The sequence below is a fragment of the Elephas maximus genome, chromosome 27, assembly GCF_024166365.1.
Source record: "Elephas maximus indicus isolate mEleMax1 chromosome 27, mEleMax1 primary haplotype, whole genome shotgun sequence".
NCBI classification, from domain to species: Eukaryota; Metazoa; Chordata; class Mammalia; order Proboscidea; family Elephantidae; genus Elephas; species Elephas maximus.
Window position 1 is genome coordinate 35,179,448 of NC_064845.1, and position 15,964 is coordinate 35,195,411.

At 39.4% G+C, this 15,964-nt stretch overlaps 1 protein-coding gene across 2 annotated transcripts in view; it reads left to right on the forward strand.

The window, feature by feature from the left end:
* Window positions 1–1,876: 1,876 nt before the first annotated feature.
* The window catches only part of PIK3R4 (phosphoinositide-3-kinase regulatory subunit 4), an 81,285-nt gene continuing 67,197 nt past the window's right edge, over window positions 1,877–15,964 (forward strand). For both annotated transcript variants that reach the window (XR_007515597.1, XM_049870747.1), the window contains exons 1-4: window positions 1,877–2,362; window positions 3,057–3,829; window positions 11,507–11,640; window positions 14,836–15,418. Coding sequence is in view for 1 of the 2 variants with exons in the window: in XM_049870747.1 (XP_049726704.1) it covers window positions 3,097–3,829; window positions 11,507–11,640; window positions 14,836–15,418 (1,450 nt within the window). In the remaining variant the exon portion in view is untranslated. The remainder of the gene's footprint in view (window positions 2,363–3,056; window positions 3,830–11,506; window positions 11,641–14,835; window positions 15,419–15,964) is intronic.

A 15,964-nucleotide genomic window follows, 5' to 3' on the forward strand; every position in this document is an offset into this window, starting at 1 on the left:
CTAGAAGGATGTCAGCATAAGAGTCTTATGATTATAGTTGCATTTCTAAAAAGATTACTCTAGAGCTAGCCATGTCAGACGTTAAAACATTATATAATTACTGGTAGATGAATTAAATGACAACTCAATGCAACAGAAGGGACAGTCCAGCAGAAGACCCAAATGCATATAAGAAATTTGTATATGGTAAGTATGACATCTCAAATAAATGGGGAAAAATATGGATTATTCATGAACAATTTCGGATAACTGAGTATCTCTCTAGAAAGTAGATAAAGTTGGATCCCTACTTAAGAAATCATAAAAGACCCAGAAGAAATCATGGAGAATTTAAAAAATAATCTTGGGGTTAGGGAATGTCTTTTCTCTGTAGGTTTCAAAATCCAGGCATCATAACAATGGTGGTGGCTAGGCCTAGGCCCTGGGGAGAAGCCAGCGCACGGATTCAAGGCATATTTTGAGGTAGAATCATCAGGAGCAGGATCATTGAATGGGGGCAAGGGGAGGGGGAGGAGATGAGAAAGGCAGAGAATGGGGAGATGTGAAGCATAACCTGATGACTTCCAAATTTGAAGTTTGAGGAATCCAGTGGCGGTAGTGCTGCCTACTGAGATGGGGAAGAAAAGGAGAGGATGTGGCAAGGACAATCAAAAAAATTCAGCTTTGTATTAAAACCTTTTGGGCTTTAAAGGAAACCATAAAGGAAGTGAAAAGACAGCACAGAGAATGGGAAAAAAAATTTGCAAATTATATATCTCATAAGGGACAAGTAATTTGAATAGATATTTCTCCAGAGAAAATATACAAATGGCCAGCATGCTCATGAAAAGATGCTCAACATTATTAGTCAACAGGGTAATGCAATTCAAAACCACAATCAGATAACCACTTCACACCCACAAGAATGGGTGAAATAAAAAAGACAGGTAAAAACAAGTCTCAGTTAAGCTGTAGAGATTGGGACCCTTGAACATTGCTGGTGGGAATATAAAATAGTGAAACTACTTGGGAAACTGTTTAGCAGTTTTTCAGAATGTGAAACACAGAGTTACCATATGATCCAGCAATTCCATTCCTGGATTTATACCCAAGACAAATGAAAACATATGTCCACACACAGTCACACGATTGTTCGTAGCAGCATTCTTTATAAGAGCCAAAAATGGAAATAACCCTAATGCCCATCAACTAGTGAACACAATGTAGAATAGCCATGCAATGGAATACTATTTGTCAATAAAATGAAATTCTAATACACGCTGTAACATGGATAAACCACAGAAACATTGCGCTAAGTGAAAGAAACCAGTTGCAAAAGACCACATATTGTATAACATATACATAAAATGTCCAAAATAGGCGAAGCTATGGAGACACAAACTAGATTGGTGATTGCTTAGGGCTGGGAAAGGGGGGTGCTGCATGGCAGAGAAGAGGGAGTTACTGCTAATGGTTACAATGACGAAAATGTTCTAAAATTAGATTATGGGGATGATAGCACAACTCTGTAAATATGTCAAAAACCATTGATTTGTACACTTTAAACACGTGAACTTTATGGTATGTAAACTATTCTCAACAAAGCTCTTAAAAAAAAAATCCAGCTTGAGAAACGTTAATTTTCCTAAATACTCCTGTGAATTCTCTTAGCGTGCTCTGTTCGGGCGTACTGGGAGTGAAGGGGTATCTAAGCAGAGTCGAGGGAATGCGAGGTAACACAAAGCAGAATGAGGGATGGAGTGTTGTCAGGGCATCTAACGTTCTCTCTCGGGTCTCCCAGCGGGAGGCTGCCCGCCCTTTCTCGTTTCCTAGCAACCACCTCCCAGCCTCCGCTCTTCCTCAAGCCTCACTCTTTCGTCACTTCTGCTCGCGACCGGAAGTGAGGTCTGGGCGGGTAGCTTTCCCGGGAGTTCGCTGTCTGCCACGGCGGCTGCAGCCACTGAGGAAGTGGGGTTTCCTTGGAGCTGGCGATCTCCCCTCTCTTCGGGGTTCCACTTCCGCGCCGGGCGGTGAGGGCCTCGAGGCGGGCTCCGAGGGGTCTAAGAATCGAGCCTGGGCCCCGGGCGCGAGGAAGGCGAGGCCCGGAGTCGGGGCTGGCGGGGCAAGGCGCTGAGGATCTCTGGAGTCTCTTCAGAGTGGCTGGGTCTCTGCTGCGGCCCCCAGAACCCTTCCAGGCCTTTCCCATTGCCCGCGGCCAGCGGGGTTCCCCGAGATTGAGATTTTGCTGCGGCCCCTGCCCTTCAACATCCCAGCTCCTGCCTTTGAAGGAGGACCCTTCATAGCGACAGACGTCTCTCCTGGCTGCTGACACACTTCCCCGCCTAGGCTCCGAAGTGGCTTGTCATGACTGCAGTGTGAACTAGTGAGAGATTTTTGATACTTTCTAGAGACCTAGGGTAAACGCTTATAGGTGCTCACTGCCGTGTGTCTATGTGTGGCTTTTATTTCCTGCAAAACCCGAGCTAGCAGAGCCTTGGGCTGCGCTTGGCAACTGTGTATTTTGGCTTACTTTTCTTTAACAGCTGCATTGCTGCAGATGAGAGAAGTTTGCGCCTTCTAGTAGCTGTGTGGGAATGCACCCTGGAATTAGGCTGGAAGTGTCCAGGGGATACTGTTTTTTTTGTGTATTAGTCTGACCCTTGCTGACATTCAGTGAGTGACCTGTTTGTATTAGGTGTTTCTGAGTTTTACGTTTTAATGCGTGTTATCTGCAAGAAGACTACAATTTCTTGAACAAGAATGTCATATAGTACTGTTTTGACCCTCGTAGCCCCAAGCACAATACTGAATAATACATAGTAAAGACTCATTACTATTTTAAATTTAAATACAAAAAAAATCGCATTCTAACAGGTTCAACTTAAAGAGGCTTATTTAAGTATAGTTCATCTCCTGAGAAGGACAACATAAAATAACAAGAGCTTTTTAGATAAATGTGTGTGAGGCTGTCTAGATGGCTAGATATAATGCTCTCAGTGGGAGGGAAATATGATGCATTTATCTTTTCGGAAGAGACCGGATGATGGCGTTTCATTGCTGCTTCTTTTCCTTCTTAGGTGTGTATCCTAACTTACTGACCCAGAGGTGCTTGCCATTATGGGGAATCAGCTCGCTGGTATTGCTCCTTCCCAGATCCTTTCTGTAGAGAGTTATTTTTCAGATATCCATGACTTTGAATATGATAAGAGCCTCGGAAGTACTCGTTTTTTTAAAGTTGCTCGAGCAAAGCACCGAGAAGGTTTGGTGGTTGTGAAGGTCTTTGCAATTCAGGATCCCACATTGCCTTTAACCAGCTATAAACAAGAGCTGGAGGAACTGAAAATCAGGCTTAATTCTGCTCAAAACTGTCTTCCTTTCCAGAAAGCAATGGAAAAAGCATCTGAGAAAGCAGCTATGCTCTTTAGGCAGTATGTGCGAGACAACCTCTATGATCGCATCAGTACTCGTCCATTCTTAAATAACATTGAAAAGCGCTGGATCGCTTTCCAGATACTGACAGCTGTGGACCAAGCACATAAATCTGGAGTCCGTCACGGGGACATCAAGACTGAGAATGTGATGGTCACCAGTTGGAACTGGGTTCTTCTAACTGATTTTGCCAGTTTTAAACCCACTTACCTTCCCGAGGACAACCCAGCAGATTTCAACTATTTCTTTGACACTTCACGGAGGAGAACTTGCTATATTGCTCCTGAACGTTTTGTTGATGGTGGGATGTTTGCCACTGAGTTGGAATACATGAGAGATCCTTCAACTCCGCTTGTAGACTTAAATAGTAATCAGAGAACAAGGGGAGAGTTGAAGAGAGCAATGGACATCTTTTCAGCAGGTATTTGACTTGGTCAAATTTGCTAAGGGGAGCTATGTACATATTTTAACTGGTGAGTGTAGAAATAGAGCTTTTTTTAATCTCCAGATGTTAAAAAACTAATTTCACTGTTTCAGATAGATGCAGCGTTCATTCATTTGACACGTTTAAGTGCCTAGAAAATGCAAAGAGCAGGTCATTCATTTAAACATTCAAGAAATATTTGAATACATTTCTGCTGTGTGTGTCAGGCATAGGTGATAGGTACTGGGGACATAAATGAATTATATATATCCCTCTTTTCAAGGAGCTTACACTTTAATGTGGAGATAGATAATGGAAAAGGAAATTTCAGCACAGTGTGACTTGCTATGGTGGTAATAATCATTGGATGTTGTTATAGGAACACATACTTAAATTACTCTGGGTCGTCGTGATGGGTAGGATCTTAGTTATCTAGTGCTGCTGTAACAGAGATACCACAAATGGGTGGCTTTAACAAATAGAAATTTCTTTTCTTACAGTTTAGGCGGCTTGAAGTCCGAATTCAGGGCACCAGCTCTAGGGAAAGGCTTTCTCTCTCTGTTGGCTCTGGAGGAAAGTCCTTGTCTCTTTTGAGCTTCTGCTTCCGGGTGCTCTTCATGTAGCTTGGCATCTCTCTTGCCCCATCTCTGCTTGCTTTTCTGTCCTAATCTGCTCTTAGGTGATTGGCTTAAAATGCACCCTACATTGATATGGCCTCTTAACAAAGAAAACCCGTTCCCAAATGGGATTATAGCCACAGGTATAAAAACCAAACCAAACCAATTGTACAGGCAATTCACACTCATAGGGACCTTATAGGACAGAGTAGAACTGCCCCATAGGGCTTCCAGAGGCTGTAGACATCACAGGAGCCAACTGCCACATCTTTCTCTTGAGGACCAGCTGGTGGGTTCAAATCGCTGATCTTTCAGCTGCCGGGTGGTTAAACTACTGCACCACCAGGGCTCCTTGCCACAGGAATGGAAACCAAAAAAACCAAACCCGTTGCCATCGAGTGAATTCCGACTCATAGAGACCCTATAGGGCAGAGTAGAACTGCCCCATAGGGTTTCCAAGGAGTAACTGGGGGATTTGAACTGCCAACCTTTCGGTTAGCAGCGAAACGCTTAACCACCGCGCCATAGGGGTTAGGATTTACAAAACATATTTTTGGGGGACACAGTTCAATCCATGACAGGTAGGGAGATGGGATCAGGAAAGGCCCCTTAATGGAAGGATGACATTAAACTGAGATCTGAAAGACGATTGGGAACTAGCTTGAGTGGGAGTAGTCTATTTTAGGCAGAGGGTATTATACAAAGGCTTGAAGACACGAGCGTGATGCATTGATCTCTTGGGGAAGTTCAAGTAGTTTAGTATGTCTGGAACGTAGGGTATGAGGTAAACGAGGCCTAGAGCAGAAAGGGTCTATAGGAACATTTTCCGATACGTATTTTAGACAAAACATTGACCATAGCACGGAGAATGGATTGCAGGGGAGCTACACTGGAGACAGGAAAACCAGTTAAGAGTTCACTGCCACAATCTGTGCAAGACATGATTGTGACTAGCTTGAGGTTTTGGCACAGTTGGAGGAGGAATGGAGAAGAGCGGTAATGTTTAAAAGATAATTGTTAGGGGCCGTTGAGTCAGTTTTGACCCAGGGACCCCATGTGACGGAGTAGATTAGCTATAATCTTTATGGGCGCAGATCACCAGGCCTTTCTCCCTAGAAGTTGCTGGATGGATTTGAATTGCCAGCCTTTTGGTTGGCACCCAAGTGCTTAACTGTTGCACAACCAGGGTTCCATAAGAGATAATCGGTAGGTGGAATTGTCAGGACGTGGTGATTTGATTGAAGGATGAAGTCAAGAACATTCCATTTCCTCAACTGGGAAACTGGGTGGATAGGTCACAGAGATAGGAGACACAGGAGGACAAGCAGGTTGGGGAGGGGGTGGGGAGATGATAAGGTCTCTTTGTTTTTTTTTTAATTGTCGTAAAATATACACAACGTAAAATATGCCATTTTAATGATTTTCAAGTGTATAATCCCACTCAACTGTTGCGCAGCCATCACTGCTGTTGTTTCTAAACAGAATCTCTGCACTCTTTAAGCAATAACTCCCTAGATGAAGTCTGTTTTAGGTATGTTAAGTTGAAAGTGTCTAGGGGATATCTAGGAGAAGATGTACAACAGGGAGTTGGTTATAAAGGTTTGACACTAAGAGATTTGGAAGTTACAGGAACTAGGTAGTAATTGTAGCCAAAGGAGTGAGACTGTAGAGAAGTGATTCTTAAGCTTTTTTGAATTCCCCTACAGACTCCTTTTTTGGAAAAACACATTCATATACATTATTTCACATAGAGTTTCAGTGGGCCTGTAGACCAGGGGAGCTGCGCCAGGATTCTAGGTCACCGAAGAACTTCAGGGATAGAGAAGAGAGGTGGGCTAAGGGTGGTACCCCGAGGAATACCATATGAACTGTACCATCAGTACCATTTTTGGTAAATTTTGGAGTGGTTTGGCTTAATCTTTTTCTCGCCTGTAGGTTTATTACAAAGAAAACATAAATTGATCCGTATTTTTGGTTAGTTAGGAAATGTAACATAATTAATGGAGAAACGTGTTTCATCTCGGGGGTGATGAATAAGAATTGTTACACAGGATTGCACCTGGGTTGGACCAGTCACCTCACTGATTTGTGTCCCGGTACTGAGAGGTGGTATTGGTAAGATAGGATTAACCTCCAGGCTGTAAATATAACAAGTTTAGAGATGTAATCACCAAAGTCCCAATTTACTTTATCAGTGAATTTATCTAAATTTTTCTTGAACCATTTTTGTAAAGTAATATGTACTCCTTTAACTTAGAAATGTGAGCACTTTCTAGTGTATGTATTCTGGCTCTGGTCACGTATGTGCATAGCCTTGTGTGCTGAAAGCACACATATCATATTTAGACATCATGAATTCACACTGATACCTCCAATTCCAGTTGCCCCTACAGGGTTCTCTTTTGCCTTCCTCTTTCCTTATTTATATGTTTCTTTTTTTTCATAGTAAGAACTCTGGCTCTTACTGGTATAAACAAATTTACCCATTTGTTTATACCTATAATACATGTATGGGGCCATGGTGGTGGAGTGGTTAAGAGCTATGGCATGCTACAGTTGCTAACCAAAAAAGACTGGCAGTTCAAATCCACCAGATGCTCCTTGGAAATCCTATGGGGCAGTTCTGCTCTGTCCTATAGGGTTGCTATGAGTCGGAATCGACTCAATGGCAGTGGGCTTTAGTTTATAACACATGTATACCATTTCAGAACTGTTTTACCTGCATCACTACAATAAACAAGTCTACTTAAAAGAGTTCATGATTTGTTTGCACTCTCCTCTCCTCCCAAGATTGAGAGTATATAGTCAGATATTATGTTCATAAGCTATTTTGTTTAACTCGTTCTTTCTTTTTTGCCACCTCAGTGTGGTTATGGTGTTCGTTTGATATATAGTTAGATTCATTTATTTCAGTTTGTTTTCAATTTTTTTTCTTCTCAATCTTACTGATTTAATTTTTTGAATAGGAAGGTCATTAACGTGCTTTTAAAAGTCAAAACAACACAAAAAGGAGACCACTAATCTACTTTCTTTATTGATTTATGTATTCTGGACATTGCGTATAAACGCAGTCATACAATATGTGGCATTTTGTGACTGCCTTCTTTCACTTAGCAAAGTGTTTTCAAGGTTCATCCATGTTGTAGAATGTATCAGTATTTCATTCCTTTTTATGTTTGAGCACTACACCATTGTATGGATATACTTCCTCTGGTTTATCCATTCATCAATTGGGGGTCATTGGAGTTCCCACTTTTTGCCTATTATGACTAATACTGGGGTGAACATTCATGTGTAGGTTTTTGTGTGGACTTATATTTTCAGTTGTCTTAAGAATATATCTAGGAGTGGAATTGTAGGGTCCTATTGGGAGCCCTGGTGGTTCAGTGGTTAAAAGCTCAGCTGTTAACCAAAAGGTTGGCAGTTTGAATCTAGAGTTTCCTTGGGAACTCTGTGGGGCCCTGGTGGTTCAGTGGTTAAAAGCTCAGCTGTTAACCAAAAGGTTGGCAGTTTGAATCTAGAGTTTCCTTGGGAACTCTATGGGGCAGTTCTACTCTGTCCTGTAGGGTTGCTGTGAGTCCTAAATCGACTTGACGGCAACAGGTTTTTTTTTTTTTTATGGTAACTGTGAGGGAGCACTGGTGGCACAGTGGTTAAGTGTTTGGCTGCTAATGGGAAGGTCATTAGTTCGAACCCACCAGCCGCTTCACGGGAGAAAGATGTGGCAGTCTGCTTTCGTAAAGATTACAGCTTCGGAAATCCTATAGGGCAGTTCTGTTCTGTCCTGTAGGGTTGCTGTGAGTTGGAATTGACTTGATGGCAACAGGAAAGGAAGGGTAACTATGTTTAGCATTTTGAGGAATTGCCAAAATGTTTTTCAAAGTTACTGTTCCCATCAGCAATATATGAGGGTTCCAGTTTCTCCACATCCTCTCCCATACGTGTTATTGTCTTTTTTTTTTTTTACTTACAGCCATTTTTTAGTGGGTGTAAAGTGGTGTCTCACGGTTTTGATGTGCATTTCCATCTTGTCATGTGCTCATTGGCTATTTGTATTTTTTTTGTATGTGGAGAAATGCCTGTTCACATCTTTTGTCTCTTTTTTAATTGGGTTGCCTTTTTATTATTGAGTTGTTAGAGTTGTTTATGTATTCTGGATAGTAGATCTTTATCAGATATACGATTTGCAATTATTTCTTCCATTCTGGGTGGTGTCATTTTACTTTCTTGATAGTGTCCTTTGAAGCACAAAATTTTTAATTTTGCAACTCTCATTTATTCATTTTTTCTTGTCGCTTGTGCTTTTGATGTGAAACCTTAGAAACCCTTGCCTAATCCAAGGTCATAAAGATTTATATACCTGTGTTTTTTTCTAAGATGTTTATAATTTTGCTCTTACATTTAGGTCTGTGATCTGTTTTGAGTAATTTTGTATGTGGTGTGAGGTAGGGATCAAAATTCATCCTTTTGCTTGTGAATATCCAGTAGTCCCAGCATCTTATGTTGAAAAGACACTTCTTTTGCCATTGAATTGTCCTGGCACCCTTGTCGAAAGATGGTCGTATTTGTGCACTTCAGCTCTATTCCATTGCTCAATATGTGGCAGTCTGCTTTTGTAAAGATTACAGCCTTGGAAACCCTATAGGACAGTTCTGTCGTGTCCTGTAGGGTTGCTGGGCCAGTACCATACTGTCTTGATTACTGCAGCTTTGTAGTAAGTTTTGAAATCTGCATGTGTGAGTCTTCCAACTTCGTTCTTTTCTTTCAAGATTGTTTTGGCTATTCTGAGTCTCTTGGATTCCTACATAAATTTTAGGACCAGCTTTTCAATTTCTGCAAAATAGGCAACTGTAGATTTGATAGGGGTTGCGCACTGAATTTGTAGGTCAGTTTGTGGAAGATTGCCATCTTAACAATATTAAGCCTTCCAAACTATGAATATGGGATGTCGTTCCATTTATTTAGGTCTTCTTTAATTTCTTTCAACAACATTTTGTAGTTTTCAGTGTACAAGTATTGTTAAAATTAACCCCAATTATTTTCTTATTGTCAATGGAATTGTTTTATTAATTTCATTTTTATTGTTTACTGCTAGTTAATAGAAATGCAATTGATTATCCTGCACCTTTTCTGAACTCATTTGTTCTAATATTTTTTGTGTGTGTGGATTCCTTAGGATTTTCCATATACAACAAGATAATGCTTCCTGCCAGTAGAGGGAGTTTACTTCTTTCCAATCTGGATACCTTTTTTTTTCCCCTTGCCTAATTACCCTTTTTCAATTGCCTAAGAACCTTTGTGGAAACCCTGGTTGCATAGTGGTTAGGTGCTATGGCTGCTAACGAAAAGGTCGGCAGTTCGAATCCACCAGGCGCTCTTTGGAAACTCTATGGGGCAGTTTTACTCTGTCCTATAGGGTCATTATTAGTTGGAATCGACTTGATGGCAGCGGGTTTTGGGATTTTTTTAAGAACCTTTAAGACAATGTTGAGTAGAAGTTGTGAGAACAGGCATCCTTGTTGTTTCTGATCTTAGGGGGAAAGCATTTAGTCTTTCACCGTTAAGTATGATGTAAACTGCAAGTTTTTGCTGATGCCTTTTATCAGCTGAGTGTTTTTATCATGAAAGTGTTGGATTTTCTCAAATGCTTTTTCATTACCTATTGAAGTAATTGGGTGATTTTTGTTTTCTTTATTAATATGATGTATTTATTGATTGATTTTTGTATTTGGAACTTGCCTTTTATTCCTGGCATAAATCCCATTTGCATGGTGTATAATCCTGGATTCATTGTGTGTGTGCGCGTGTAAGGATTTTTGCATTTATATTCATCAGGGATATTGGTCTTCTTTAGTTTTTTTTTTTTTCTTATACTGTCTTTGTCTGGTTTGGCATGAGGATAATGTTGGCCTCATAGAATGAGTTGGGAAGTGTTCTTTTTTTTTGGAAAAGTTTGAGAAGGATGAGTGTCAGTTCTTTAACATTTGGTGGAATTCACCCATAAAGCCATCTTGGCTTGGGCTTTTCTTTGTGGGTACTTTTCCGTTACTAACTTAATCTCTTTACTTATATATCTGTTCTGATTTTCTATGTATTTTTAACTCAGTTTTGGTAGTTCGTGCCTTTCTAGGCATTTGTCCGTTTCATTTAGATTATCTAATTTATTGGCATGCAGTTGTTCTTAGTATCCTTTATAATCCCTTTTTCTTCTGTGAGATTGGTGGTAATGTCCCCTTTTCGATCCCGATTTTGATAACTTGAGTATCCTCTGTTTTTTCCTGGTCAGTGTGTAAAGGGTTGTCAATTTCGTTAATCTTTTCAAAGAACTCACATTTAGCTTCTTTGATGTTTTCTATTCTGTATTCATTAACTTCTGCTCCGTTTATTATTTTCTGCCTTTTACTCCCTTTGGTTTTAGTTTACTATTATTTTTTGTTTCTAAAGGTTAAGGTTAGGTTAGTATTTTGAGATCATTCTTTTTTAATACAGTGTTTATAGCTATAAATTTCCTCCAAGTGTAGCTTTAGATGCATCTTGTATGTTTTGGTGTGCTGTGTTTTTGTTTTCATTTATTTCAAAGTATTTTCTAATTTCCCTCTGACCCACTGGTCGTTTAGGAGTATGTTGTTTAATTTCCATATATTTGTGAACTTCCCAAATTTTCTTCTGTCACTGATTTTTTATTTTCTTTCCATTGTGGCTATATATGTAAAAAAAAAAAAAAAAAAATTTTTTTAATATATATATACGTGTATATATATGTACTTATTTTTTGTAGCTATATATGTGTACATATATATAGTATATACACACACTCATTTTAAATTATGGAACTAGTAGGTAATTCTATTTTATTTTTATTTAAGAGGAAGAAAAATTGAATAGTCCTTTTTAACTTTAAACTCTTAGAAATTGATGATTAGACAATAGGCATTTTCCCTGTCTTGCTTGATTGTAGTTGTTACATTTTCAGTTTTATGAACTCTTTGAATTTGTGATATATATTATTGATATCTTGTGTTTCATTTCTAATGGAGTTGTATCTGCTATTTTCCAGGTTGCGTGATAGCTGAGCTTTTTACAGAAGGTGTACCACTATTTGATCTCTCTCAGCTTTTGGCTTATAGAAATGGACATTTTTTCCCTGAACAAGTGCTAAATAAAATTGAAGATCGCAGTATCAGAGAATTGGTAACTATGCTACAGATATTTACTATAAAGTTTTTAATGGAATTATATCCCCACTTTTGCATTAGCTCTCAGGAATACTATGATTTTGGAAAAAAAAACAACGAAGTCCCATAGACTAATACAGCCTATTGCCTTAATTTTGTTAGGGAGAAATTTGCTACCTTTTACCCTTCTTAAATATATTGGTTTTAAATAAAGAAACAAATAAATAAGTGTGTATATATATGTGTGTGTGCATGTGTGTGTGTGTATGTGTATATGTATGCATATATCTTACCATTATAATCTTTAGTTCTGCTTTAATTTATAATTGGCAACATAGATGTAGAAGCAGGTACTTGAGAGTTGGACAGGTTGTACAGGATAAAACCTGCTACTAAGAAATGAAGAAGATAGACATGTAAAATGAATGAGACAGGAATATCAACTTGAATATAATACAGCAGAATAGGCCATTTCATATACAGGGAGACCCTGGGTTACTAACTGTGTCTATAAAAGTCGAATTTGTAGGTAAGTTGGAACACAGGTGCATAACGTTCTTAATTAGCCTTACCTTGAGTCGCTGTGAGTTGGAAATCGACTCGATGGCAACAGGTTTTGTTTTGTTTTTGGTTTTAGTGCAAGAAAAGCCTTGAAGACTTTTCAGTGACTTAAAAGCTGCACACTTGCAGCAAGTGAAGGTCACTGTGACAGAGAATTAGTTGCGAATGGGGGTTGGTTCAGTTGTTTGAAAGTGAGTGCAAATTTACATAATATGAAGGCCAAGTATGAGTTGTTCATAAGTCTGATTTTGGAATCTGGGGGACTGCCAGTAGAAGCAAATAGTTTTGTATACCTTCCTTGACCCTGATGGCAGTTTTGGAAGGGGAACTATAGAACCAATCACAAATTAGTATTGTAGAATGGATGTGAGGAATTCTGTAAGAGGTCAGCCTAAGCTGTGTTATCCACATTTTTGTTTGAGGGCATCTTTTTTTTTTTTGCCACAGAAAATGTGCTTTATTTAAAATACTATTTTAGCTACCCAAAATAATTGTATGTGCTACTTTTTTTTTTTTTTTTTTTTGTATTTTAGATGAAGGTTTACAGAACAAACTAGTTTCTCAATAAACAGTTAGTATACATATTGTTTTATGATGTTGGTTAAGAGCCCCACGACATGTCAACACTCTCCCTTCTTGACCTTGAGTTCCCAGTTACCAGCTTTCCTATCCCCTTCTGCCTTCTAGTCCTTGCCCCTGGGCTGGTGTGCCCCTTTAGTCTCTTTTTTTTAAATGGGCCTGTCTAATCTTTGGCTAAACGGTGAACCTCAGTAGTGACTTCATTACTGAGCTAAAAGGGTGTCAAGGGGCCATACTGTTGGGGTTTCTCCAGCCTCTGTCAGGCCAGCAAGTCTGGTCTTTTTTGTGAGTTAGAATTTTGTTCTGCATTTTTTTCCAGCTCTGTCTGGGAACCTCTGTTGTGATCCCTGTCAGAGCGATCAGTGGAGGTAGCTGTGTGCCATCTCGTTGTGCTGGACTCAGTCTGGTGGGGGCCATGGTAGTTGTGGTCCATTAGTCCTTTGGACTAATCTTTCTGTTGTATCTTTAGTTTTCTTCATTCTCCCTTGCTCCCCAAGGGGTGATACTAGTGTAGTATCTTAGATGGCTGCTCACAGGCTTTTAAGACCCCAGATGCTACTCATCAAAGTAGATGGTAGAACATTTTCTTTATAAGCTACATTATGTCATTTGAGCTAGGTGTTCCCGGAGAACATGGTCCCCACAGCTGAGGGCATCTTTTTTAAGTCAGTAAGGTAACTGATACTTGTGATAATGACTCTTGAGTCAGGGAAAAAGTTATAGTATATTTAGAATATTTTTTAATAAGGTGGAGAAACATATAATAAAATGTTAATTTCTCTTAAAATGGTGACTATTAAAATGCAGGATTCTTCAGAGGAAGCCAGTTACCTCATGTTCAGTGAGCAGTGTACTGGACTAGGAATTAGCATACCTGTGTGCTTTTTGTTTGGGGATGCCGCAGATTGGCCATGTAATTTTGCCGTGTAATTCAGGTCCTTTGGGCCTACATTTTCTCAACTGTGAAAGAAGTAAATTTGACTGATCTTTAAGGTTTAATGCACATGTAAAAGCAATTCTGTTAGATCATCTTTCCGTATTTACAGTACATTTGATTCCTCCAAGTTTAATGCTAAGCGCCTGTTTAGAATATAAACAAAGTTCAAATAAATACATTTTTATGATATTTTATAATATTTAAATAATGACTTATGCACAAAGAGAGTCCATGAAAGATTATATTATATTCTGACATTCTGACACAATGAAAAAAATTATTTCCCTATGATGTTAGAAAAAAAGGATAAATTCAGATTTAAAAAAAAAAAAACATTGCCATTGAGGTGATTCTGGCTCATAGTGACCCTATAGGACAGAGTAGAACTGCCCCATGAGGTTTCTAAAGCTGTAATCTTTATGGAAGCAGACTGCCACATCTTTCTCCTGCAGGGTGGCTAGTGGGTTCTAACCACCAACCTTTCCGTTAACAGCTGAGCGCTTTAACCACTGTGCCCCAGGGCTCCTTTAATTTCAGATTAGGTATATCATCTCCAGCATTAGCAGGGTTTAGCATCTCTTTTGCACTACTTGAAAAGTTTTAAACCACCACTTTCCCTTTTAACTATACCCAAGAGCTACCCTTAAGCCTTTGGACTTGGGACAATAGGCTCTAGACCAAGAACTCTTATCCTGGGATATGTAGATGGATTTCAGGGATTCTGTGAATATTTCAAGAGTTGTATGTAATTCTCTATGCAAAAATGTCTATACATTTTTTTTTTTCTTGGAGAAGACCCATTGCTTTTCTTAGATTCTCACTAGTGTGTGCCTTGAGTTGTGGGGGCGATGTATAATAATGGGGAATGCTGAATAGGGTATAATCTCCTCTGTGTGTGTTTGGGCCAGTGCATTACATTAGTATGTAATTTCCTGTTGCTTTCTAGGATGACATTGGAGTCACATTTTACTTAGTCAGGTTCTGAAAGTAGTATGTCAGGTGAAGATTGAAAATAGTAAGAATTACCTCAAAAATTCTTTAAATCTCACATGTAAGTTGTCCATGTTGGTTTCATCGGGTTTAATTTGCTGTTCTCAAATCTTATTTTTTACTCCCTTTCTCCCCTTGGTGTAGGTAACTCAGATGATTCACCGTGAGCCAGATAAACGTTTATTGGCAGAAGATTACTTAAAGCAACAGCGTGGCAATGCCTTTCCTGAAATATTTTACACTTTCCTTCAGCCCTACATGGCCCAGTTTGCCAAGGAGACATTTCTGTCTGCAGATGAGCGTATTCTGGTTATACGGAAGGATTTGGACAACATTATTCACAACCTCTGTGGACGTGACCCACCAGAAAACACCGAGGGGGAACCTAAGGACAATGGGCTGGTTATCTTGGTGTCTGTTATAACGTCCTGCCTGCAGACCCTGAAGTACTGCGATTCCAAACTTGCTGCTTTGGAACTTATCCTCCATTTGGCCCCACGATTAAGTGTAGAGATCCTTCTGGATCGTATTACTCCATATCTTCTGCATTTTAGCAACGACTCTGTTCCCAGAGTGAGGGCTGAAGCCTTGAGGACGTTGACCAAAGTTCTTGCTCTTGTCAAGGAGGTTCCTCGCAATGATATCAATATCTATCCGGAATATATCCTGCCAGGCATAGCCCACTTAGCCCAGGATGATGCCACCATCGTCAGACTAGCCTACGCTGGTAAGAGTTTTTTGTCCAAGTAATAGCTACTCAGTTATTTTTAAAGTTAGTGGCTGTAGTACTTCTTATTTCTCTGATGTCTTTGGGAGTGTTTAAGTGTAAACTTTGGTCCATGTAACTGCTTGGGTACATGTAGATAATGTGGATAGCTAGTCTGTTTCTAGGACTCAGCTTTTGTGTGCCCTCTTATTTTTGAAGTGATCAGAATTATTAAGTGAAAAAAGCACATTACATAATACGTATTTTTTTTTTTTTTTTTTTAAACCAGGAGTATTAGATTTAACTTGGAATAATACTAATGCTTCGAAGTATGTGATTTTGAGCTAATGTCTTTAGGCCGTTGCAAAGTTTCTCTGAAGAGATACGCTTGTTGGCCTATCAGTTTTAGGATACAGCAATCTATTGCTATTGAAGAATGCTAATTTTGTTGGTAATTTGGTGATGAGAGAACCTACCACACTAGTTTACTGAATTTTCAGATCCTTCTTTCAGTTATAATAGCACTTAAGATATGTGGCTTCTTTCTGATGAGGTGGGCGTGCTATA